Genomic DNA, 25,552 nt, shown 5'->3' with positions numbered 1-25,552 from the left:
TGTTGTTTAATGTTCTTATTTTATTTTTGCATTATTCCCTTTATTTAAAAACAGGACATTGTTTCAAATTGACGTTTATTGATCATGATTCAGGTTTGGTCCATAACATCCATCTTTAAAAAATAAAAATCAGCAAAAAAAAGAAGATAATTTTCCAACATAAATGCCCAGAAAAGGTTTGCTTTTTTTTTTTTAAATTCAACACAAAGATGATCTCTCTGCTTTCATGGCCAACCACAGAAATCAAGATTTAGCGTTGAGACAGAAGTTGCTTGATTGGACAACGGATTAGTTGCTGATTAATGCTGGGAACTCCACTGGAGAGACGAAAGCCTGCAGCAGTGCTCGGCATAAACACTCAAACCGCTTTGACTTGCGTCGTCCGCCGGCGAGCCACGAGTGTCGTTATTCGATGTCCTCAGGCCTGACGGGATGCGGCAGCGGGATGATGGACTTCTTGTCGGTGTCCCGGGACAACGCTTTCCTCATGTCTGCACGGGGAGACGCACACAAAGCGCGTCAGAGGGCCGTCGCCAAGCGCGGCCTCGATGACGGCGACCGCAATCTGACCGTAAGCGTCCTCGTCCGGCTCGCCGTTGCTGGCCGAGTAGTACTCGATGACGGTCCTGTAGACGCTGTAGCCCAGACGCTTGTACATGCTGACCGCCACCTGGTTGGAAACGCGCACAAACAGGTCCACGAAGAAGCCGCCCTTCCTGAGGGAAAACGCCACGTCAAAAGGTCAACGCAAAAAGAGCTGCAAGTGAAAGTGAAGGAAACCTTTCGGAGATCTCCTCCAGCATGTCCATCAGTTTGGCGGCCAATCCCAACCGTCGGAACTCGGGCGCGACAGACAATGCGGTGACGTGGCCGTGCCACTCCTCTCGAGCCACCGAACCCTCCGCCTTCCCCATGACTGCGTACACAACGGCAACAAATACTGAATCACAAATCGTTGGGCCATTTCCTAATCACGACCTCAACCCACTATAGTGACCGAGGCGAGCTTTCGAAGCCGACTTACTGTATCCCATGAGTTCGCCTCCAGGAGCCTCGGCGACGATAAAATACTCGGGCCAGTGAGCCAAGTACTGCAGGTAGAACGGGATCCCGTACTGATGCCAAAGCTCAGAGGAACGTTCAAGAAGTTTGGAGTACTCAACTGTCACTTAACTGACTTGACTCGCTGTTCATTTTAGGAATCGGTCCAAAATGTTAACTGTGACTTCCAGAGGAGGATTTGCTGTCATTTTATTGTCGCGGTCGATCGCTGCAGTCTTCTGCCTTTTCGTTTCCTCCAGATAAGGTTAAGAGGGGGGAGGGGGGAGAAGTGATAAAGCCTCAGAGTCCCTTGCTCCCAAATTTAGTAATAAACTTCCATTTGAGCTAAAAAGCTGCCCGTTTAGTAGGCATTCTTAAAAGTATTTCAAACATCTGTTTAGGCAGATGTTCCAGGAAAATCGAATTGTTTTTTTTTTAATCTTAATCGTGCTGAAGTGAATACATTGCATTTACTTAAGGTGGCTGCAGAAGTGACAAGACCTTGAAGGATACCGTTTCTGTCAAAGGGTCCAAGTTGCTGTGGAATCAAAGGTACAATCTTAGTAGCCTAAGTAGATCTATTCTGCATACACGCAAAGGCTTTAGTGATGTCATAAAATAGACATCGCTTGCAAGAATCATATTCTTCATGTACAGTACGCGCCGACTAGCTAGCCAAAGTCACGTGATTTTATTTACTGCCTGGGTAACGCAGTAAATTAAAAATGTTTGCGAATAACAGTTCGTTAACCGACTTATTTAGAAAGTAAACAAAAGAACAAAACGTGACTTATCGAGTGTCATGTCATGTTTATCGTGTGGTGAATATAAAATCAGCCATTGTGTGAACGGAGTTAGGTGCGGTGGTACATCACACACACACACACACGTTCCCAGAATTTAGCCTGCTAACGTCCCACGTGTCGAACGTATAAAGTCACAAACAACAGCAACACGCGGGAAACAATATTAAACGCATGCTACGCTTTCGAAATAAGAAATGTTGTGCTTACATATTGTTGAATTTGAACAAATCATCGCAGTTGAACGGCCGTAACGTCGTCATGTTGGAATCCTTATGGCAGGAATCGTCCCAGCAGCGCCCGCTGGCGGTCGGAGGGCAGCAGTGTAAACTACAGCTCATTTCGTCAATCCGCAACATGGGAGTAAGTAAAGTATTCAAATAGTTATAAAGCACTTTTCATGTGGAGAATTCACAAAAGTGTTAAACAAAAACAGTAGCGTAAAAAGTTACTTGAAAACGTAGGGAGCTAAACTGCATGTTGTTGTTGTTTTACATTAAGCTAAGCTAGCAAGCGAGCTACAATCAAATGACTAGTGAAAAAAAATTCAAAGCTACAGTTTCTAATTTTGTTTTGGGTTGTTTAATTTGGGATACAATATGAACACTTGAAACCACTGTGTAAACCTATTTTTTCATTTCTTTTTGTCTTTACCACCACTCCAATATCTGGAATGACTTAATAATGTGTATCAATAATATGCTCTAATTACAGATGTGGTCGTTGTTCTGCATTGTTAAATTTAGATTTTATTAGCATCAAAATGATCAAAAATCGAATCAATGAGTTAATTAGACCACATCACATTGAGGTCTGCGGAATCAGATCTGTTCTGTTCCGTCATTTATGGGGCTTTGCTAGAAAAAAACACTTTAAACTACACTGAAGTGGAATAAACGGTTTTCCTTGACTTTATATTTCTTAATTTCCATCCATTTGTTGTGTGGGCCTGCATGCAATAATGTGATGAGGAGATTATACATATGTGTGTTTTCACAGTCATAACGGCAACTTGTGACCCGTGACAAAAATGAGTCCTTGTATTTGATTATATTGTTACCTGAGCAAGGATGTATTTTCTGCTTGGGAATGAACGTTACAAGTCCAAATGTTACCTTTCAGTAGCTCGGGTGCTGATGTGTTGATGTCGACATGATCACGACCCGCCCTGTTATGGAAGTCATCCAGAGTGACAAAACCTCCTTTTGATCAACAGCAATCACAAACACGTCATGACCTTTCCCCTCTTCTCCTTCCTTTGTGTTAACGGGCTCCACCTAGCGATCATGTCCCGGGAAGGGCGTGGACGCGGAAAGCGATCCTCGTGCGTCTCCTCCGGGAGGCCGCCGGCTTTTCTCTGGCGTCGTCCTCACGTGGGAAGAAAAAGGCAGCCAGAGGAGCGGCGAGCCTCATTCAGGTGAGTCCATGGAGCATCTTAAGCATGTTGGGGCCTTCGTGGGGCTGCTCGCCATCACCGCCGCCGCCGCCGCCGCCACCGCCGCCGCCGCCCACAACTTCACACACAGGCAAGCGAGCACGTTCCGCAATTAAAGAGAGTTGTGGATTCATTTGCTGAAGAATTTCCCGCGCTGGCGTTCCAGTTCGGATGGCGATCCGTCCTACTTGCTGCTGGTCCCCCGAGCGCTTCACGCGGGACGTCCCACGACTTTGTCCGTCAGCATCCTGAGCGTCTCGGCGCTCACGGTGACGGCTCGCATCCTCCGCGGCAACCTGGAGGTGTCGTCGCGGACGCGGCTGCTGGCAGGAGGTGCCTCGGCGGCTTTCTTTGCTTTCCTTTTGCTTTGACTTGTGAGTTCTGACGCCGACTCTCTGATTGATTGAAGGATCCACGCAGCTGCTGACGCTTCCAACGGTAAGTTCTTCTTCTTCTTCTGCATCTTCACGTGACCTCTGCTCGCTTGGAAGGAAAAGAACGCCGTATTCATCTCGGATGCAAATGTTTGCCATTTGATAGAACTAAAGCCGAGCTTTCAGTTTGCAAAGCAAACTTAGCCAAGTGATCTCCGCTACTTCTTGCATTCATTTAGCCGTTTTTCGACCCTTAAACTGATGATTGAAAAAAAAAAACTTCTTTTTTTTTTTTTAAATCTTAAAAAGTTCATCATTAAATGAAAAATATTTGACAAATAAAACATTATTGCATACACATACTTAACATTATAGTCCTTTGTTTAAATAATCGCTTAATTTATTATTTAAAATCTACCTCTGCATTGAACTTTTTAAAAAATCATTGGATGAAGTAATTGAAAGATTTATTTATTGCAAATGCAAAAAAATGGTGAAATAAGTCTAAATGTACACTTTATTTATGCAATCAATAATTGTTAGCTCAATATTACAATTGTATTACAAGACAAACGGGAATAAAATCATAATTCATTTGTTTTAAAAAATCTTTAACATTTTTTCCAATTAAGTTGACTGATTAGTTAATTTATTGTACCCAATAAAATTTAAATGGTAAAACTGACAATTTTACATATTTCAGATATTCTTTTTATTGTTTTACATAATTGGTTCATGATTTACAATTTAATAATATAAATCATACAATTAAGAGTGAATTATTATGACAAAATGTTTAACACATTTTACACCGATTTTAATTATAAACCATAAAATGAAGACATAAGAATAGTTATAGTATTTCATAAAATAGTATTTATTTGTAAATCATTACTATACATTCTACATACACATTGTGAAATCCTAATAAATCAAATGAAGACATAAGAATATTTGATTGTCTTTAAAACAAACTCAAATCTTTCTGATAAAATCCAGAATGAACTTGTGCACTTTTGTAAAATCAAATGAAGACATAAGATTGAGTTCTCATTTGATCCTCTTTTTGTCATGTACACAAAATGAGTTGCATCACAGCAAACGCGTCCTGGAGCACCCTGGCAGCAGTCGGTCCAACAAGGGGATGGAGATGGCGGGGATCGAACCCGGGGCCTCGTGTATGCTAAACATGCGCTGAGCTGTATTATTGTCGCCTTGAAGTCAAATGTGGCGTTTGAGCGTAAAAGGAAGAATGAAGCGTCTCGCTGTCGCCCCCTGTTGGCAGGCCCGCTTGGAGGAGGCAGGTTCGCAATTCATCCTGGAGGTCACAGGTTACGAGGGCAGCCGGCATGTGTTTTCCAACACCACACATTTGTACTTTGAGCCCCCGCGCTGCCAGACCTTCATCCACACGGACAAAGACTCGTACCGAGCGGGTCAGCCGGTCCGGATCCGCGTGGTCAGCCTTCAGGACGCCACCAAAGCCTGCAACAGCTCGGCCGACGTCCTGGTCAAAGTCAGACGAGCCGTCGCCAAGCATCCATCGCGCCGCCGGCCGGCCGTGATGTTGATTTGCGCTGCTTGCGGTCCAGGACCCGCGGGGGAACCTTCTCCGGCAGTGGCGCGCCGCTCGGCCCACCCTCGGGGTTCTTTCCAGAGAGTTCCGTCTGTCCCGGGAGCCGCCGCTGGGCCGCTGGACCGTTTGCGTGCTGATGGACGTGAGTGCGACGGACCGAGACGTGCGTCACAAAACCATTTTCACGAGTCCATTCATCAATCGAATCACATTTGATGGAGCGGAACGTTTTCTGTCTTTTTCCCCCACGTAAGAAGTACATGAGGAAACATTTTTTTTTATTTGTTATTGTCATATTGTAAATTTAGTATGTAACGTTTTTAACATGCACATCAACTTGCAATCACGAAGCACAAGTGTTGACGTCATCCAAATGATGCCTTTTTATTGGTTTAGAAATATGTCATCTGAGGGCTTCCAAAAATCACCTGTGAATGTTTCCGGTTGTCACGCAGAAAGGGTGACGCGGCAGTCAAACAGGCCAAAGTTTTGTCCACATTTCGTGACGTATGGCAGCAACAGGCCAATGTGCTCGATGGCTTGTTTACACACAGCCGATGTTTTTGTCTGCTCCACAGGGGGGCGCCACTTACAAACATGTGTACGTGGAAGGCTCCGGTAAGTTGGTGCCGGATACGGCGGGATCATGTGGGAAAGGCGAAGGTGTCTTGATGCGTGCTCGCCGTCACTCCACAGCCATGCCCAAGTTCAAAGTCACGTTGGACCTTCCTGACGTCATCCATCGCGAGGACACGCTGCGGGGGCGCGTCTCAGCCAGGTCAGGAAGTCGGCGGCGCTCGCTCAACTTTCTGCTCGCCCCATCTTCGTTGGAGAGCAAATGCAAGACAGTGACGTGTTTTTTCTTCTGCTGGACTTGCGCAGGTACAGGAACGGACAACCTGTGAGAGGACACGTCAACGTAACGGTGGTGCATCACTATCATGGACGGCAAGAAATCTATGATGAGCTCAGACAGGTCGCCGCTCTTGCAATGCGCTCGCGCGGGAAAGTGCAATCTTGCTTTTCGTCTGCTCGCGGCGCCAGCTTGCAAACTTATTTCAATTCAGGGCTCGCTTGAACACAAATTTGTCTGGAGTGGGTCAAATTTGTCCAGCTCTAAACTTTGCTCTCATGCCACAATGTCGTTGAAGAGGGCGTGCGGGCGCCCTCCAGTGGACAGAATTAGCAACAACTGTTAACTTTGGTGAAAAACTGCAGTTTGTGTTCTGTCCTCACGGGCCAGATTGGATCCCCGCCGGGCTGATTATGGCCCGCAGGCCGTATGTTTGACTGGTTCTTAAAGGGATACTCGACTCATTCAAGCCTTTTCAGCAGTATAAAAAGTTCATATTTTGTCCAGAATGAATTTGATAACTTTTCAAGTGCAATTCATACCTTTAAAAACAATGTTGTTTCCCACTTGCTGTCGCCTGAAGATGACATCACCTGTGCTAAGGAAGTAGCTAGCCTCCAATCATGGCTCCTTTATTTTAAAGGCCCGACTTGTTGCCTCGTTTGTCCGAGTTTTGCCAGGCTTGTTCACAGAGCACGCCTTGTCCTCTCGTCAAGCCTTCCCACGCAAAAGTTGCAAGTGGCAGCCATTTTGTTCAAGGAGCCGGTTTGCGTTTCAGTTGGACGTCGGCGTGGACTTCCAGTTTGCTCTTCCCGATTATCACCCGATGAGCGGCCCTCCCAACAGGATGTACCACGACAGACAATTCCTGGAAGTGATGGCCAACGTGACCGAACGGCAAACAGGTGAGCCGGCCGCAAGTCCCGAGCCGACGTGGCGACCTTTGACCCTTCCTTCATCTTCAGGCGTCGTCGTGGGCTCCAAGGCCCGAGTGTGTGTGGCGGAGCACGCGTACCGACTGTACTTTGACGACCATCCCAAAATTCTCAAGCCTTCCATGAGCTTCACGGCGACGGTAAGAGCGGCGCGTGCGTGTCTTCGACGTGCCAGCAGGGGGCGCCACAATCATGAGTCACGCCGTTCAAGATGTATTCGCACAAAAGGAAAAACAAGTTAGCTATGAAGCGCTTTACAAAATGACACAAAACAAATCAAATGAATCGTCGCGAGTCATGATTTGCGGCCCAGCGTGCGTGCGTGCGTGCGTGCGTGCGTGCGCGCGCGTCACCGTCCGCGTGTTGTCGTCGTCAGGTGCACGTGCGCAAATCCAACAAGCAGCCGTTGTCACACGAGGACACCAAGAAGACGCTCAAAGTGTCCGTCATGCAACAAGGTTGGCGGGACGAGTACATGCACATCAAGGAGGCGGGATGGCCACGCCCCTACGCCAACGCGTCTGTGGACATGGAGTTCGCCATCCCTGCCGACGGCGCCGTCGTCGTCCACTTCCTGCTCGGCGACGACACGCGAGCGCTCGGCATCCACGTAAGTCACACGCGGAACCGTCCGTCAGAATGACAAATGTTGCGCTGGACGTTCCACGTTCATGAAAAGTAACCAAAAAACTCAAATTAAAATTCCAAAAACGATTTTGTTAACCAATTAAAATAAAAATGAAAATGCTTTAAAAAAAAAAACTAACTTAAACGACATTTTACATTTACAAAACTAACGAACTGTATGATAGTGAAAATGTTTTTGGTAATTAATTTAAAGCGTGAGCCTTTGGGGATGAATTTAAATGTGATTTTAAGCATATTTATTTCAATATTAACCGTAATAAACAAATGATGTCATCTAGCAGCGGCCAATAGAAAAGCACCTTCAGAGGCGACAAATTTGCCTGCTTGACTTTTGCCTCGCCTGCTTTTTCATTTCACTCAGCCCAAATGTAAAATATTAACTCATTGACTGGCAGCCATTTTTTGCCTGAAGCAACCCCCTTCGCTGCCGGCTGTTTGACTGGATCTTGACTGATTTTGCAAGGCCCACAGAATATTGTGTTCTATTGCTATCAAAACCTGGAACCTACCAAAAGAAAGATTAGAGTCTCTTCATTCATCAGGAAAAAAAAGTATATTTCTCTCTGTTTCCGTTTGGCAGCAATTAGCGTTAGCATATCGCTAAGTTTCATCATTATTCACAAATCTGCTTTAAATTGTGCTTGTTTTGCAACATGGCCCTGGTTGATCTCTTATACACTCTGCTGCCACCTGTTGGCCGTTTTTGCTTCAAGCATTCTCTTCAGGTCAGAGGCTGCATAAAAACCTTCTGTATGCTCTAGCATAAAATAAACGTACAAATGCGTCTTTGGGCGCATGGTAACATTTAAAATAGAAGGAATTGATATGTTTTGGGGAGCAAATGAGTTCAATGTAATATATATTTTAAAAAAAAATACTAATGTGAAAACTAAGCATTTTTTAAAGAACTAGAACTAATAATAGCTAACAGAACCACCCGGAAAACGAATGAAAACAAAGTCAATTTGCAAACAACCCAAAATCCAAAGGAAGTCAAATGCAAATTCTGACGGTGAAATAACCCGGCAGGCCTCGTTGGACGAAAGCTACCAGATGCTGCAGCTCCAGTCCAGCTACGCGTCTCCCACGCACTCGTACGTCCGCGTCCAAAGCGGCTCCGACGCCGCGGAGGTAAAGTCAGGCGACGTCCAGATGTTGAGGTGCAGATGTTGAGGTGCAGATGTTGAGGTCCAGATGTTCCGAGCTGCTGCTTGACGCGTCTGTGGCTGCTTCAGGTGGGGGTCCCGTTCGTGCTGGACGTGGACGCCACTTTTGCCGCGACTGGAATTCACTACGTGGCGAGTCCTCCTCTAGATGCCGTCGCTTCTGAATTCGGACCTCAGGCCCAAGGTTTTTGATTCCACATGTGGTGGTTGTCCTTCAGGTCAAGTGCGGAGGTCACGTGGTGTCTGCCGGCAACGCTTCTTCTCGTCGGCTCACTTTGGTTCCGGAAGCTTCCTGGACTCCGACGGTCTCCGTCATCGTCTTCCTGGTGCGAGAAGACGGCGAGGTGGTCAACGACGTGATCTGCCTGGACGTCCGTCCCTTCCTGCGCAATCAGGTCGGTGGTCGGTCACGGTCGCTAAGCAACGGCGTCCGGGTGACGCCGACCGTTGCCGGGCAGGTATCGCTGAGCTGGAGCGAGCCGGTGAGCAGACCGGGGGGCCGGGTGACGCTGAGGGTCTCCACGGCGGAGGCGGGCTCTCTGGTGGGGGTCCTGGTGCAGGACAAGGCGCCGTGGTGGGCCGGGTCGCACCGTGACGACAGCAAGATGACGATGATGATGATGATGGTGAGACTTTGGCTGTGTCTTTTGGACCAAATCTCCAAATCACGTCACAGCATCTTTAGTACGATCAATAGGAAGTTGGAAATGGAAAATCCTGGAGTCGCACATCCACGGGTAACTTTCGTCAAAATCCGCAAAAAATGGAAAGCGACGATAATCTCACCAATCTCGCAGAAAGCATTGCAACAGTTACCTTCAGAAAGTACCTTAGTTACTTTAATGATTACTTGACTTCAAAAGTAAAATAGTTGACCGATGACTCCATTTTAAAAGGAACTCAATTACTTTACTGATTAGTCGATTCTCAAGGTAATTTAGTATACTTTGCAGATTACTTGATTTAAAAGTAACTTAGTTACTTGACTCAAAAGTAAAATAGTTTACTCATGACTCCATTTTAAAAGGAACTCAATTACTTTACTGAGTTGATTCTCAAGGTAACTTAGTATACTTTACAGATTACTTGATTTAAAAGTAACTTAGTTACTTGACTCAAAAGTAAAATAGTTTACTCATGACTCCATTTTAAAAGGAACTCAATTACTTTACTGATTAGTCGATTCTCAAGGTAATTTAGTATACTTTGCAGATTACTTGATTTAAAAGTAACTTAGTTACTTGACTCAAAAGTAAAATAGTTTTCTCATGACTCCATTTTAAAAGGAACTCAATTACTTTACTGAGTCGATTCTCAAGATAACTTAGTATACTTTACAGATTACTTGATTTAAAAGTAACTTAGTTACTTGACTCAAAAGTAAAATAGTTTACTCATGACTCCATTTTAAAAGTAACTCAAATACTTTACTGAGTCGATTCTCAAGATAACTTAGTATACTTTACAGATTACTTGATTTAAAAGTAACTTAGTTACTTGACTCAAAAGTAAAATAGTTTACTCATGACTCCGTTACTTACTTACTTAAACTGCTTACGTTGCTTCACGGATTCTATTACAAGTTCCTTTCAGTAGTTGTTCGACAGCTTAAAAAAAAGAAAAGAAAAAAGAAAGCCAATCGGTGATATCAAGATTTGATCGAAAATGCCTTTTGACTATGAATTCTTCGCACCTGTGCCACAACAGGAGCGTGAGCGCGATGTTTAGATCACCAGAGATGCTTGTGGAAATTCCATCCGCCGCCGCGCCCGCGCCCGCGCCAACAAAAGGGGCGGCGTTGATCTTTTTGTCCGCGTGGTCACCCTCCTTCTTCTTTGTCTTTGTCAGGCGCTGCAGGAGAAGGACAATCGGCACCTTCCGCCGGGATATCAATATCCGCAGCGCGCCGGAATGGGAGATCCGCTCTCAGTTTTCATGGTTCCCGCACGCACGCACGCCCGCACGCCCGCACGCCCGCACGCCCGCACGCCCGCACGCACGCACGCACGCACGCACGCACGCACGCACGCACGCACGCACGCACGCACGCACGCACGCACGCACGCACGCACGCACGCACGCACGCACGCACGCACGCACTTGCCTTTTTTGTTCTCGTGTCACTCCCCACATTCTTTTCTTTCAAACACGTTGTCATCGGTGTCAGGGAACCTCCGCCAAGGCAAAAGCAGACAATTGTCCGACATCATTATATTATATCATTATACTATAATTACTCACGTTTAATTTTATTTTTTACATTGATTCATTCAATTAATTGTTTATTTATTTAATTGAATTTTAGCTAAATGACCAATTATTGAATAAAATAAACACGCTTCATGTGAAACTTAAATTATTTTAACACTCATTTTTTTCCTTAATGCAAACATTAACAAATTATTTAATATATCAAAAAAAAAAAAAATTGCTTCAAATGTAATTGTATTTTAACTTGATTATTTATAATAATTTTAGTTATCATTAATAAATTCTGGAATCCAATTAATAAAACAGGCACTAGTGAAAGTTTTTGCAAATTGTTTAATTTTACAAATATAAAAAAATAATAATAATTACGATTTAAAATAAATAAATGAATACATGACTTAATACATCAATGTTTGTTTAAATGTATAGAGTTTGTATAAAATGAATTATTCTTGTTTAATTTTGTATGATGAGCAAATTAGGTATGCATATTTTTAGATCATGCACATGCAAATTTTATGACTATAAATCGATTAAGCTCTAATTCAATGACATAAATGGTTTCAAATGTAAAAAAAAAAAAAAAAACGACCTTTTTACTCTCCAACTTTTGAATGAATGAAAGAAATATGACCGAACTCTTGTATGTGCGCGCGTGCGCGTGCGCGTGCGCGTGCGCGTGATGCCAACGTGAAGTCAAACGTTGCGTTGTTGTCGTTGCAGTCGTGTGAGCTCGTCGTTTTGACGGACGCGTGCGTCCACGCAACCGATCCCGGGACGCTAGCGGAAGGAGGTCAAGTTGAGCCAGATCTTCAGTGGGACAGTTTGGACCTGCTGACGCCGTGTTGACGTCCATGTGGCTTCTCCCTGCAGGACAGGACTACGAGCAGGACTACGAGCAGGACTACGAGCAGGACTACGAGTACCAGGATGAGGACGACATGTGGGAATCCGACGATTGTCCTCCAGAGACGTGGATATGGACGGAAACCTTCACAGAGTGAGGCCCCTCCCTTAGTTAATTTGCTGATTACTCCATTTAAAAGTAACTTAGTTACTTCCCTGATTGCTCGATTTAGAAGTAACTTAGTTACTTTACTGATTACTGGATATCAAAGTAATGAATTCTCTTCTAAGTTCGATTCCAAGTGACTTCCTGTGAACTATTCGGAGCAGCCGAGCAATCCTGCTCGTTTGTTGTCGTTGCAGCCATTCAAGGATGGCGGAGATGAGGGTGACGGTTCCGGACGGCATCGCCACCTGGACGGCCACCGCCTTCGTCATGTCCCCCACGCTCGGCCTGGGTCTGGTCCGGATGCCCGCCCGGGTACCAAACCATTCCGCCGCGTTTTTGCGTGAGTCCTCTCGGGTCTGACGGGAAGTCTGGCGACCTCGCGCAGTTGAACGTCTCCAAGGAACTCCTCCTGTCCGTCCACCTGCCGCCCGTCGTCATCCGCGGCGAGGAGATGGTGCTGGAGGTCCGACTCTTCAGCAACCACCACGAGGACCTGCAGGTTGGGATTGGCACTTGTGCCGATGACGTACGGCGGTGACGCACAACATGTGTTTGTGGTCAGGTGCTGGTGACGGTGGTCCACAACGACACTTTTGAGTTGGTGTTGGCGGACAACTCGCAGCTGGCGGCGCGGCGGGTGTTTGTGGGCAAAGAGAGCGCCGCCTCCGTCCTGGTTCCCATCCGGCCGCTGGTCCTCGGCGACGTCAGTGTGACGGTGATGGCAAAGTCCTACGTGGGCATCGACGCGGCCCAAGGGAGCGTCCTGGTCAAGGTGCGGCGGACCGACGTGGCTTCTCTTTGGCGTAGCTTAGCACGGAGAGGCTAACGGTGTCGGCAGACGTTTGACGTTTGGCGCTTCGCAGGCCGAAGGCGTGGAGCAGTCCTTCTCATCGGCGCTGCTGCTGGATGTTCGGTCTTCTCTCTCCACCTCCGTCGCGTTCGCGTTCCCTGACCAGGTGGTGCCGGGAAGCGGGAGGGCCTGGCTGACGCTGGTCGGTACGGGAACGCACGCAACCTCCACTCCAACCTGAAGAGGGCAGCGCTAACCCCAAGTCAACTGATGACATTCTCGTTGAGGTTTTTTTTCTGGCCTCTCTTTGTGCAACGGCGCAGGAGACATCTTGGGCCCGTCCATCCAGGGCCTGGACGCTCTGATCCGCTTGCCGTCGGGCTGCGGCGAGCAGAACATGATCCACTTTGCGCCCAACATCTACATTCTGCTCTACCTCAACGCCACCGGGCAGCTCCAGCCGGACGTCCGCCGGACGGCCGTGGCCTACATGGAGTCAGGTGGCGTCCGCGCATCCACACAACCGTCACTTGCTCGGCTGCAAGCCTTGCGGAACGCCTTTGAGAAGAATTTGATTGGTCAGCAGGTTACGAGGGAGAGTTGTCCTACCAGCGAGCCGACGGGTCCTTCAGCGCCTTTGGTGAGCAAGATTCTTCTGGAAGCACCTGGTGAGTTCATCAGAGAAGCTTCCGGAAAATTCCAGAGCTCACAATAAGTCTTTTGCGGACATTGTCGTGTTGGGCCAACTTTCGGCGTTGACCCTCCTGTTGTGTTGTGGCTCAAAATGACCCACTTTCAATTAAAAGAACAAATGTTTGCTCTTCGCTATCCAACACATTTTCAAAACATCGAGCACATACCGGGTCAAAATGACCCAACAACATTTTTTTGCTATGAAACCGCACATCAACAGAGTTAAGAAATTGTAACGTTTGATTTATGCGCAACGAAAACAGTTTATTGGCTCGGTTTTGGAAAATTCAACATTCTGGGTCAAATTGACCCGTTTTAAGAGTGAAAAAGGATTGGCATGAAAATGACAGACAATTAAAATGCTTCACTTTGACATCTTTTCAATTAAATGTTAAATGTCTATCTTAATACTTTTGGAACATTAAACATAGCCTCGGGTCAAATGGACCCGTTTTAAAATTGAAGATACAAATGAGTATTTTTTTGCTCATCAATGTCAATGTTTCACTTTGAGCGATTTTCAATGAAAATGGTGACTAATGTTTATTGCAATGCTTTTGGAACATGAAACATACTTTGACCCGCCCGGGCTTCTCTTTTTAAAATTTTAAAGTTAAAGAACTACAACTTGTAGCGCTTCGTGATGAATGATGTCATCGTATGGTATGATTTGCCGCCGTGCCTTTTCATCATTAAACCACGGGGTCAAATTGACCCGGGAACATCAAGCAAGCGAACAGCAGGCCTAAAAGAACCTTCTAGTCTTCCGAGAAAATCCGCTCCAGAGCTCACAGTACCTTCTAGAGTTCATCTTGGAGAGCCTCCGGGTTCTGATGCTGATGATGGGTCGCTCGGCTCAGGCTGACCGCCTTCGTGCTGAGATGTTTCCTGCAGGCGCGACCGTTCATCGGCATCGAGGAGCACGTGGTGCGGGCGGCGGCCTCCTGGCTGCTCAGCCAGCAGGCGGCGGACGGCGCCTTCCGGGAGCCGGGCCGCGTCATCCACACGGAGCTCCGAGGAGGTCTGGACGGGCCCGTGTCGCTGACGGCGTACGTCCTCATCGCGCTGCTGGAGGATCCTCACGTCAGGGTGAGACGCCAAACCTTTTGGGCTCCAGGGAAGCCTTTGAAGTGTTTTTCCGTCTGCCAGGCCGAGTACGGCGGCCCGGTGTCGTCGGCGCTGATGTCCCTGGAGAGCCGACTCGCGATGGGTCACGTGTTCAGCAACTACAGCCTCAGCTTGGTGGCCTACGCGCTGGCCATGGACGGCAGCGCCAGCGCCCACCGCGCCATCGACCAACTGATCGGGCGGGCGGACATGTTGGGTAAGTGCTTCCGGGGTGGTGTCGGCCATATTGGATGTGGCGAGTATGAGCTTCAGAAAGTCCCGTCCGATGATGTGCACGGAGTGAATGTCTGGATTTTGCACACAAACTCTATTTGGCAACCGAGAACAACGTACAGCGGTGCCTTGAGATGCAAGTTGAATTTGTCATTCGAAACACTTGTATCTCAAATGGTTTGACCCCATTGAGATGAATGGAAATGCCATTCCTGCCTCTCTCCATAAAACATTTGTAATAAGGAAAACAGCACTCTATATTATTATACTTCATAAAAGCATAATCATCTAATTGGATATAATAAAATATAAAAACAATGAATGAATTAAACGTTAAGTAATTGATGATCAAATTAATCATCAACTATTTTGATCCATTAGAGACATTGTAGAACTCCAAATGGAGTTCTATTGTCTGTCTGCATGCGTTCAACAACCCGTTGCTAACTACTGCGAGTGTCATTGCTAAGTGTTAGCATGTCTTAGGCATTTTACATTTTGTGTTAGCATTAAGCTAGGTGAGGGCGTTTTGTTGACTTTATGGCAAACTGCAGCATGTTGCTAAGTCACTTGATTGGACTTTTTGGGGTTTTGAAGAATTCAAATTTAAAAAAGGCCATCTTGACTTGTTGGGCCACTCGTATCTCAAGGCGCCGCCGTATGTAACTTTTCATCAGAAAAAGACATTTGTTGCTTTTCTTTCATTTTGTTCTCATTCCTCTCAAATTCCAATTTCTCCTTTGACTTTGCAGACGGCGTTCCCAGATGGACGTCGCCCGCCGCCGACCTGGCGTCGTCATGGCAACCCAGCTCCACGGACATCGAGACAGCGTCCTACACGCTGCTGAGCCTGCACAAGCTGGGCCGCCTGGCCGAGGGCGGCGGCCTGCCCGAGTGGCTCGGACGCCAGCGCAACCCCACCGGCGGCTTCGGCAGCACTCAGGTGAGCACAAAGACGCCATGTTGGAAATCCAACATGGCTCCCGGTGCGTGTGCTGCGGCAGGACACGGTGGTGGCGCTGCAGGCCTTGTCGACGGCCGCCGTCTCGCTTCACCGTCGCGACGTCGACTTGAGGGTCGGCGTTAACCGCACCGTCTTCCACATCGGTGCCGACAACCGCCGCCTCCTGCAGACGCTGCAGGTACACAACAGCCGCTCGCCATTTTGTCTGTGGTGGCGCAAAATGGTGACAGCAAGTTTTGTGTTTGGGTGTCGATCAGCTGGAGCCGAAGGAGCATCTCTACCTGCAGGTGGTGGCGGATGGGCGTGGCCTTGCTCTTCTTCAGGTACCAAGTGTCCTCTTCTTCTCTGACATGCAACCGCTTCCTTTTTGAAAAGGCTCAACAAACAGAAAGTGTTTGTGGACATCGCTTGCGTTGGAGCTTGAATGTAAACAAACAACCGCACTTTCCAAAAAAAAAACGGATGAAATCTTCCATCCAGTTGCCAAATTGCCGTTTTGGTCGAAAAGTTGCTTAACTCATTGACTGCAAGCCATTTTCACTGAAGCAACCCCCTTCGCTCCCGACTGGTTTTCTGGATTTTGACTGATTTTTGATGGCCCACAGAATATTGTGTTCTATTGCTATCAAAACACGGAAGCTACCAAAAGAAAGATTCCAGCATTAGAATAAGTTTCATCCTTATTCACAAATCTGTTGCCTGTTGCAACACGGCCCTGGTTGATCTCTTTTGCTCTGCTGCCACCTGCTGGCCGTTTTTCTAATAACTACCATTGCTTGAAGCGACCTCTTCAGGTCAGAGGCGGCATCAAAGCCTTCTGTATGCTCTAGCTTAAAAAAACATCCAAAATGTATCAGAACGTTTTTGGGAGTGAAGGACGTCCACTTGTCGTCTCCAGCTCAACGTGATGTACAACGTGAGGACGGGCGGTCCGAGCCGCCGCCGAAGAGGCGCCCACTCCCCCGATGCTTTCGACGTGCATGTGCGTCTGTTGGACGAGGGCGGAGACTCGCACGCGTGCCTGGACGTGTGCTGCAGGTGCGTCACGCGCAGGCGCGAGCGTTTGCCGGAATACTTGATGACGTGACGTGACGTGACGTGACGTGACGTGACGTGACGTGACGTGACGTGACGTGACGTGGCGTGACGTGACGTGACGTGACGTGACGTGACGTGACGTGACGTGACGTGACGTGGCGTGACGTGACGTGACGTGGTGTGACGTGACGTGACGTGACGTGACGTGACGTGACGTGACGTGACGTGACGTGACGTGACGTGACGTGACTTGGCAGCCTTGGCAAAGGCGGCGGCCTGAACGCCACCGGCATGGCGCTGGCCGAGGTGGGCCTGCTGAGCGGCTTCAGCCTGGCGCCCGAAGCCGTCCGACTTGATGGCTTTGTGAAGAAGGTGGAGACGCGCGCCGGGAAAGTCTTCGTCTACCTCGACTCGGTGAGACGCCGCCGACCTGCTTACGTGTGCGTGCGCTGCAACGCGTGCGTGTGTGTGTGTAGATCACGACACAGGTGCAGTGTGTGCACATTCCTCTGCTGGTGGAGTTCAAGGTGGCCAAAATCCAGGAAGCCGTCGTCCTCGTCTACGACTACTACCAACCACGTGAGTCAATAGAATGAACACAAACTTACAAAAATCACCCAAAAACGAAAATGCTTCTAAAAAATATATATATATACATTTTACATTTACTCAACTAATTATAGCAAAAATGTCCTTTGTTTTGGTCTTTGTCATACGTGAGCTTTTCATTTGAAATGGATTTATATCTTGCAGCATTTGACAAATTCTCCAAATTATTCAAAGAAAACTTGAAACTAGGATTAGAGTTGCACATTTGGGTTTCAAAGTAAGGTTGCAAACTTGGGTTAGGGTTTCAAAATAGGGTTAAGGTTTTAAAAGTCAACTTTCAAATTAGGATTTCAAACAGTGGTAAAGGTTAGAATTCAGGTTTGAAATTAGAGTTAGCATTTCAAAGATGGGTTTCAAAAATTGGGGTTACGGTTTTAAAATAAGATTGGGGTTTCAAATGAGGGTTTAAAAATAGTTAGTGTTTCAAACCAGGTTCAGGGTTTAAACGTGTGTTTCTAAAGGAGGGTTTGGGTTTCAAATTAGGGTCTAAAAAACGAATTAAAACTAACTGCATTAAAAAAAGTTCATTAAAGTGAATGACATTCTGCTGCGTCCGTTTGTCAGGCCGTCAGACGGTGCAGACGTACGTGTCGGAATGGCGAGAGAACGCGGACTCGTGCTGGTTTTGCGGCCACGACTGTCATCAGTGCACGAGTGATGGCGATTGGACGGATGGCGATTGGACGGATGGCGATTGGACGGATGTCAGCGCCGCCTCCGGCCTCAAACTCCACCCCCTGCTTGCTCTTCTTCTCGTCGTCTTTACTATGACGATGCAACAGCTGTGATGTCGTCATCATCGACATTTGCTGGATAAAAATAATGTCTTTAGTTCTCTGATGATTCCAAATAAATACATGAATGCAAATGTAAATTATTTGTGGCTAAGCATAAACAAGGAGCCCAAAAAAGTAAGGATATTTGCGTTTGCTAGATTATTTGTTTGTTCACAATTGACGTTGGTTATTGGAATGTTGAGCTATTTTAGGTACATATGAAATATGCATCTTCATTAAAACACTGTCAACTAAAGTGGGCCAGTCTGAGCCATGAAACTCCAGGACTGAAAATGAGTCTGCAGGTTTGTCTTCACAATTCTGTCATACACTTCATGTCATGTCGTTTGAATCATCTTTTTATTCAGACACATTTGACAATGATCTCATCTCCATTTTCACATCAATTTAAAATTTGTCTGATACATGAATTACAGACAAGTGCACACTTTAATATTCCATGTCAACGCACTGATGATAATATGATTTTGCATTCATTATCAACAATGTCACAAAAGCCGTAGACAGGTTTGTGTGATGTTGCGGCAAAAAGTGGAGAACCCAAATGAAGAGATGCCGGAAGTCACGGCAGGATGGATGTTAAAAGAAAAAAAAAAGATTCTTGGAAAAGTGCCAAATAAAAAGCATTACATAAAGCAACCAAGGGAAACAAAATACTGACCAATGGGAAAAACTTGATGTGACACGAGACAATAAAAATACAAACTATAAGAAAGCAACCGGGGAACTCCATACAATCAAATTGACAAGCCATGAGTGCCTGGAGGGAGGGCGCTGATTGGTCAACACAAAGGAACAGGGCTGATGACAACATCCGGGAAAGTATCTAACAAACAAATCACAACAGAGGATGAATAGCAATATGCAAAACTTCATTTCTTTAAAACTTCTGAAACATTCCTAGGAAGTTGTAATCGCCCATGACACTTTTTTTTAAATATAGTGCGCTACAAATTAAATTAAATTGAGTCAATAAATGAAAAAAAGCATCAGGACCCGGCATTCTTAACGACTTGCACGTCTGCCCGAGAAAGCTTCTAATAACTATCTACCTCATGGTTATTAAACATTAAGTTAAGTTTGTGTCAAATGGCAAAGAAGTGATTGGCTCTGACTTATCTCTTGCTTTATGGAAAAGGGAAAGAGCGGAAGTTGCACAACTGTGTTGGGAAGCGCGACACAATAGTGAGCTTGTCTTCCCTATCGCCGACAGATGGCGTAAGAGAGATTCTTATTAGGTCACTTCGAAGAAGAACTTCCACTTCCGTGCTGTTTGTTTTCCTCGTCCTGGAAACAAAGTTGCTAACTGCTAACAGCTTGATGAAAACAGAAGATGTCTGCCACAGATGACGACACCGAGTTGAGGGATCTTCTCATCCAGAACTTGGAGAACAACGGAGTTCTAAACAAGCTCAAGGTCAGCTCACTTTCCTTCTCTTCTCGCTTAATCATCGCCCTCACGCCGTTTGCTAGCATGCTAGGCTAAAGTGGACCAGTTGCAAGAAAACGGTCAACAGGCGAGGCCTCACAGACAAAAAAAAGTTGTGGCAACTTGAATCATGCAACTTATACATCACTAAAAATATATGTTCAACTTTACAATATTAAGTCATCAATATTTTAGGCGTGACCTTTTTGTACAATCACTCCGTGGATTGTTGATATACCTAGAAAGGAATAAATAATAGGCATGTGTATGAATGAAATAGAAGATTTAAGGCATCATGCCGGGCAGAGAAAGGTCACAAGCAACCGGACCAGAGGTGAGTCCAAAAATGTGAGTCCAAAAATGTGAGTCCAAAAATGTGAGTCCAAAAATGTGAGTCCAAAAATGTGTGTCCAAAAATGTGTGTCCAAATCACTTATGTCAGAATCACAGAAAAATATATTCAGGTCATTTTAGGGATTTGAAAAAAATCTGTCACTCACCTGACCTTTGACTTTATTTTGGTCGTTTGTCAACTGTAAATTTCTGACATTTGTAGAATGTGTACGTGGTGGATACGGACATTTTGTATTGTATAATAATGTATTTTTAATACATTTCTAACCTCTATTTATCCAGGTAAAGCAGGTGTTGTCAGATTGTCATTTGCGATGCCAAACGGATGAAAATCCAAGCAAACTGTGACGTACGCGTCTCACGTCAACGTGTTTGTTGTCTCGCCGCAGGCGGAGATGAGGGCGGCCGTGTTTCTGGCCTTGGAGGAGCAGGACCGACTGGAGGTGACGGCTGACTTGCACGCTGCTGCGTAGGCGGCCATTTTGTCCTCCTCCGCTCTATTCACGCTGCCTTGCGTCCTCAGAACAAGACGCCGCTGGTGAACGAGAACCTGAAGAAATGTCTCAACACCAAAGACGGTCGGTCCCTTTCCTCCTCTTCTTCGCCTTTTTTGTTTCCCATCTGGTCTCCGTGACGTGCTTGGGTCCTGACTGTGGCGTGCGTCTGCAGGTCGTCTGGTGGCCGGCCTGATTGTGGACTTCATGCGTGTGTTCCATCTGGACTTCAGCCTGGCCGTGTTCCAGCCAGAGATCAATACGGTAAGATGACGTGGCGGCGCCACCCTGACGTGACGCGGCGCCGACACGTCCCGCTCGTCTTTGTTGTTGGCAGCTTAGCGGCCTCGACAGTCGGCAGCTGCTGTGCGGCGAGCTGGGCCTTTCGGAGGCGGAGCTTAACGCAAACTCGCCCGTGCTGCTGGAGCTCGTTCGAAGAGGACAACGCAAGTCTGCGTCCGTCATGGCTGCTCAGGTGACGCTTATTTCAACAGTTTCGTCTTGCGAGTGGCGCTAGCATGGAATGAACGCACTTGATTGTTTTAGGCGGCGTCGGAGGAGAACAGAGCGAGCGACCGCAAGGTTCGTGCCCTCCGTGTCACGTCCAACCAAAAGCCTGCTTGTAACTTGTGCGTGCGTAGGACTCGCGCGAGGAGCTCGTTCCCAAGAAGGAGTCGGCGCTGGAGCTGCACGCCGACCCGGAACCGCAGGATGACGGCGACGACAATGAGGACAACGACGACAATGACGACAATGACGACAACGACGACGACTCCTTTTACGACGACCCGCTGCCTCGGCCTCAAAAGACATCGTAAGGACACAACGAGCTGCAAAATGTCCACATTGGGATTTTGGGTGGATCTTGGAAACAGCGATTTAGTCCACCGTGTGCAAAAAATGTAGCAATTAGGGACCAGATTCAGATCATGGACGCAAAGGATTTTAAGCAGCTGTCAAGTTGTTGCTCCGCTTTTATAGCAAGCCGATTTTCATTTGATGATTTCTGTGGCTTTCAAAGTTGCTGCCTGGCCCGGTGAGTGACGTGGGAGTCAGCCATTCACATTGAACACTCACTGGCTGTTAAGTGGCTAACCTGTTAGCTTGCCTGCGCTCTTTGCTTAGTCTGCAGTGACAGTTGGTGTGGAAATATGTCCGCCGCAAAAATGTACAAATCTGTGATCGACTGTAAAAAGTGACCACAGAGCACGTGTTGACTTTTTTTTTTTTTTTTTTGTCTTGGACTTGAATGTGACATGTTGACACGGTGCTGATGTTTTAGGCACGCGGTGGCTCGCGACAGCCCACAAAGTCCATCGGGCTGGCCGGCGGATGCGGCGCCGCTGCCGGCGGGAGGCCACGCGGGAGGAGGAGGAGGAGGAAAAAGCGCATCCGAAAAAAGTTCCAGTCAGACAGGTTGCTCACGCTTGCATGCACGCCTTTGATAGCCACCTTTGCAGGACTTTCTTGGACTTGCTTTTTAAAAATACAAAATCAATCTTTTCTACTTGATTTGCCGTCACCAGCTTGTTTTTTTTGTTTTTTTTGTTTTTTTTGTTTTTTAAACCAATACAAAACTCCAATCCGATTTTTGGTCCTCAAGGAACCTGCGGCGGTCAATAAATGCAAAATAACCATTTTGGGGACCGATACCAGTATCGATATCCGTCACGAATAGCGATACCATGAAATATGTCTTTTTTTTTTCTCTCTACTTAACTTGTGGTGCCGTAAAACCGGCAAAACCTAAATAAATATTTGTCAGTTAAACAAATGAAATTAAATGACGAATGTGCACCATTTATAGTTTTTAGATTCTAATTACTGTAGTTTTGTAAACAAACTATGCCATTTCAGTTAGTTGCTTTTATTTGGTGAACGTCCCCGCCAATTTTTTTTACGATCCAATTTTGTTTGTTGTAATAAAAAAAAGTGTGTGTTTAATTGTGATGTTTTGTGTCCTGTCTCAGCGTCAATGTCACGAGAGGTCGCATTCCAAGAGGTCGCATTCCAAGAGGTCAATCTCCCCAGTAGAGGTGCGTCACAAATCAAATGCATTATAATAATAACTACTATTATTATTCTATCAAGTCCACATCAATGAAATCATGCAAGTAATTGTTATTATTGATGTGCACTTGAGCTGACGCAGGCCAGGCTAATTGCTTGTAATGACATTTGTTGTTTTCCCACAGAGGACGACGACGACGACATCGAGTACGCCAACGACTTCAACAGGTACGCGGGAAGTTCTGCTGCGAGATGACGGACAGCCTCCGTCAGCGCTCGCCTTGGGACTGCGCGGCTCGTTCGATGATGATGATGATGATGATGATGATGATGATGATGCTGATGATGCGGCGTCTTTTCAGCCACCGCTCTGACTTGTACCGCAGCGATATGAGCAGCGAGGAGATCGAGGAAGTCTCCATCGAGGGGCCCGACCACAGCGACAAGGTGGGCGGAGCTCGCTCCAACATTTGTCTGTGTGTGCGTGTAATTGAGTGTTTGTTTTGTTTGTGTGTGCGTCGACTAATGCAGCTGGAAGACACGTTGGACGTGAGCGTCTCCCAGCCGAGCGTGAGCGTCGGCGTGGATTACATGGAGGAAGTGGCCTGACGTTGCTGCCGTACGCCACTTCCTGTTCTTCCCGGGTGCACTTCAAGTAAGACAACTTTTTTCCCCGTCCACTTTTGTCACTTGGCTCAACCCATCGGTGTCCTTTTAAGGCACCACCGCGAGAAAGAAAAACACATTTCAAGGCATCGGATTGACATTCATGCCAAGCTTAAGGCTGTCATGTCCTTTGTGGTTGTATGGCGCCCCCCACAGGGCAAACCTGGCATGACATGAAAATCGGAAGCAATGACGGCTGAGTCCTGACGTCATGCATGTCAGAAACAGCCGCGCCGTTTTTTAACAGCCGGCCGATTGGCTGATGTGACGAAGGGGCGGGGACTCCCGGCACGACTGACTTCCTGTTTGTTGAATTCCAACAAATGAATTCCACATGAAATTGTTGTGAAACAAACAAAAAAAAAAGAAGTGGCCCATGGATAAATGCTGAAAAACAAACTTTTATTATGGAAATAACAAATTTTGGAACATTTGTACACAAAGACATAAATGGCAACACGAAAGTTGCCTTTAAGTTGCATGAAACATTTTGTCGAGTTGATTTCTAACTCAAAAGTTGTCAAAAAGTTGAAATGAATCAAACGACTTCCTGTCCCATAAAAATAAAAGCCCAATGCTTAAAATGTTCTTTGATTGTAGAATTCATGAAATGCTGCACATTTGTTACAAGGAAGAAGTCACATGACACTCGATACTTTGACAAAAGTTGACAAATGATCATCAAAACATGATTTTTCCCTTTGGAAGTACAAAAGATCAGTTTAAGCACAAAGTTAATCCATTTAACAAACAAGATGAAGAGCTGTGATGTCGTTTTTTGCTCTCAAAACTCTTTCATGTTTTAAATAAATCACAAGAAAAAAATTTTTTTTTCTTCTCAAAAATCTGTTCTTGTTGACATTTAAGGGAAGCCCAAAAAAAAAAAGACAAACGCGTTTTGCGTCTACTCACGCGATGCGAAGTTCACATCCGGATCAAGTGGTCCTAAACATTTCACAAACGAGCCTGACCACTGTTGAAGTGTCTAGAACCACTGGACCCGGGCGGAGGGCACAAATCAGGCGGGACGAGCGACATGTCCTCATGCCGGCTTCCTGGCGTCTCGTCTCCTTTTATATGCGCTTGTGAAGCCATCCGGTGCAACCGGTCGCACCGGGCGCTCGGGCGGCGCCGCTCGTGCAAACTGGACCGGCCTGCTGCGCTTGTTACTGACAACTTTTTCTCCTTTGCTTTGATTCGCAGGTTGACGGTTCGATTCCTGTTTGTTTTCTTGCGTGTGTTTTATCTCCAACATTCCGATAACGTACACGTTGGCGTGCGAGTCCAATGTTTCAGATTCGCTCGAATTGGCTCACGTCTTGAATTTTGGGCTGCTCGTTGGTCGGAAATTGATGTGAAGTCGTTTTACATGTGAAATGTTCAACATTATCTACTGAGAAAAAAATACTGGGGTGAAATGATTGTCCTGACTCAAACGTTGACCCTTCTTGTTGACTAAAAATAGGCCAATAAAATTGTTTTCTTGGACTAAAATGCTCGACTAAATAAAAATGGGACGAGGTTGTCGAACTATGACTAAAAAGGAACAGGTGCGATTGAAATTGGACTAAAACTAAGACGTTTAAAAATGGCTGATAAAATGAACACGAGTGGTGATGCCTTGTGAATATTGAAGCTTAATTAGAAGGAAATTGTGAATTCACACTTTTATTTTGAAACTCCTCATCATTTAAAACATGACTTTTGTCGTCTTTTTTTGTGCTTTTCTTGAAAGGACTTGGCAGACGTCAGGTGACAGGAAGTGCCTTGCCCGCGTGTCGTTACACCTGCTCCTTATCAGGGGTAACCATGACGACCGCCTTTCAACACGCCACTGGAGGCGTGCGTGCGTGCGTGCGTGCGTGCGTGCGTGTCGCGGTGACTCTGCTTTTTAAGAATGTCACCTGACCTCATTCTAGTGCTGGGTGTGTGTGTGTGTGTGTGTGTGTGCGCGAAGGTAGGTCAAAGGTCAGTGTGCTGTCAAGTGGCGGAGGGGCGGGACATCCCACAGTGCTCTTATCCAATCAGAGAGGGAGGATGTGGTCAAGTTTTTCTTCCTCTTTATGATTATTATTATTTTGACGTTTGGAAGTGAAAGCCAAATGAAAGTTTGCAAATGTGAGTCGTCTGCGCGTGGACTTGACGTCTGTAAATAACATGACAGATTTTTGATTGATTTGAAGTTGTGACATGTTTACAACACAGAAAATAAACGTTGCATTTATTCGTGTTCATATCCGTGTTTTAAATTTGTCCGTTTGTTCATCACTTTTATTTCAAAGTCAAAATGTTCTCATTGCTCAAATCTGT

The 25,552-nt window shown here is 46.3% G+C and overlaps 3 protein-coding genes across 8 annotated transcripts; 2 read left to right on the top strand and 1 right to left on the bottom strand.

The window, feature by feature from the left end:
• Positions 1-2: 2 nt before the first annotated feature.
• On the bottom strand, positions 3-2,198 carry naa20 (N-alpha-acetyltransferase 20, NatB catalytic subunit). Its single transcript, XM_077553634.1, has 6 exons — positions 2,055-2,198; positions 1,555-1,579; positions 1,025-1,115; positions 781-916; positions 571-716; positions 3-491 (listed from the first exon to the last, which is right to left on the bottom strand). Exons 1-6 carry the CDS (start codon positions 2,183-2,185, stop codon positions 406-408), a joined length of 615 nt encoding a protein of 204 aa, XP_077409760.1. The 5' UTR covers positions 2,186-2,198; the 3' UTR covers positions 3-405.
• cd109 (CD109 molecule) lies at positions 1,753-18,524 on the top strand. Of its 5 annotated transcripts, XM_077553628.1 has the most exons (34): positions 1,753-2,207; positions 3,126-3,261; positions 3,446-3,612; positions 3,689-3,717; positions 4,939-5,169; positions 5,246-5,392; positions 5,808-5,847; positions 5,926-6,007; positions 6,112-6,205; positions 6,861-6,987; positions 7,048-7,157; positions 7,394-7,627; positions 8,695-8,796; positions 8,901-8,963; positions 9,050-9,226; positions 9,290-9,457; positions 10,680-10,769; positions 11,766-11,835; positions 11,916-12,042; positions 12,252-12,369; positions 12,443-12,556; positions 12,620-12,829; positions 12,921-13,053; positions 13,171-13,347; positions 13,434-13,515; positions 14,401-14,629; positions 14,690-14,864; positions 15,634-15,824; positions 15,886-16,023; positions 16,103-16,168; positions 16,744-16,883; positions 17,141-17,297; positions 17,360-17,462; positions 18,057-18,524. In XM_077553628.1, exons 2-34 carry the CDS (start codon positions 3,131-3,133, stop codon positions 18,278-18,280), a joined length of 4,446 nt encoding a protein of 1,481 aa, XP_077409754.1. In that variant the 5' UTR covers positions 1,753-2,207; positions 3,126-3,130; the 3' UTR covers positions 18,281-18,524. The 5 variants fall into 5 exon arrangements, with proteins under 5 accessions (XP_077409754.1, XP_077409755.1, XP_077409753.1 ...); XM_077553629.1 differs by lacking the exon at positions 1,753-2,207 and having other exon boundaries at positions 3,103-3,261; positions 5,246-5,371; XM_077553627.1 differs by lacking the exon at positions 1,753-2,207 and having other exon boundaries at positions 3,103-3,261.
• Positions 18,525-19,524: 1,000 nt separating this feature from the next.
• Positions 19,525-25,476, top strand: cep43 (centrosomal protein 43). Of its 2 annotated transcripts, XR_013289548.1 has the most exons (14): positions 19,525-19,706; positions 20,462-20,515; positions 20,596-20,650; positions 20,742-20,830; positions 20,904-21,041; positions 21,113-21,148; positions 21,208-21,380; positions 21,849-21,982; positions 22,537-22,602; positions 22,762-22,804; positions 22,939-23,023; positions 23,108-23,231; positions 24,978-25,045; positions 25,200-25,476. XR_013289548.1 is itself a non-coding variant. In XM_077553617.1 (13 exons), the coding sequence occupies exons 1-12, from the start codon at positions 19,623-19,625 to the stop codon at positions 23,183-23,185; spliced, it is 1,035 nt and encodes a 344-aa protein (XP_077409743.1). In that variant the 5' UTR covers positions 19,525-19,622; the 3' UTR covers positions 23,186-23,231; positions 24,978-25,476. The 2 variants fall into 2 exon arrangements, 1 of the variants encoding a protein (XP_077409743.1); XM_077553617.1 differs by having other exon boundaries at positions 24,978-25,476.
• Positions 25,477-25,552: the final 76 nt, after the last annotated feature.

Source organism: Vanacampus margaritifer, chromosome 19 (assembly GCF_051991255.1).
Source record: "Vanacampus margaritifer isolate UIUO_Vmar chromosome 19, RoL_Vmar_1.0, whole genome shotgun sequence".
Taxonomy (NCBI): Eukaryota; Metazoa; Chordata; class Actinopteri; order Syngnathiformes; family Syngnathidae; genus Vanacampus; species Vanacampus margaritifer.
Note: the sequence above shows the minus strand (reverse complement) of the source record. Positions and strands in the feature narration are given on the sequence as shown.

What these genes read in the sequence shown, in the direction of transcription:
- naa20 (XM_077553634.1), bottom strand. Translation starts at nt 2,185, where the DNA reads ATGAGCTGTAGTTTACACTGCTGCCCTCCGACCGCCAGCGGGCGCTGC. An exon ending in CTGGAGGAGATCTCCGAAAG is followed by an intron (nt 717 to 780) that starts GTTTCCTTCACT and finishes GTTTTCCCTCAG; the next exon opens with GAAGGGCGGCTTCTTCGTGG. An exon ending in GCCGGACGAGGACGCTTACG is followed by an intron (nt 492 to 570) that starts GTCAGATTGCGG and finishes CTCCCCGTGCAG; the next exon opens with ACATGAGGAAAGCGTTGTCC.
- cd109 (XM_077553628.1), top strand. Translation starts at nt 3,131, where the DNA reads ATGTCCCGGGAAGGGCGTGGACGCGGAAAGCGATCCTCGTGCGTCTCC. An exon ending in CGGGACGCTAGCGGAAGGAG is followed by an intron (nt 11,836 to 11,915) that starts GTCAAGTTGAGC and finishes TTCTCCCTGCAG; the next exon opens with GACAGGACTACGAGCAGGAC. An exon ending in CTACGACTACTACCAACCAC is followed by an intron (nt 17,463 to 18,056) that starts GTGAGTCAATAG and finishes TCCGTTTGTCAG; the next exon opens with GCCGTCAGACGGTGCAGACG.
- cep43 (XM_077553617.1), top strand. Translation starts at nt 19,623, where the DNA reads ATGTCTGCCACAGATGACGACACCGAGTTGAGGGATCTTCTCATCCAG. An exon ending in TACGCCAACGACTTCAACAG is followed by an intron (nt 22,805 to 22,938) that starts GTACGCGGGAAG and finishes GCGTCTTTTCAG; the next exon opens with CCACCGCTCTGACTTGTACC. An exon ending in GGCCCGACCACAGCGACAAG is followed by an intron (nt 23,024 to 23,107) that starts GTGGGCGGAGCT and finishes CGACTAATGCAG; the next exon opens with CTGGAAGACACGTTGGACGT.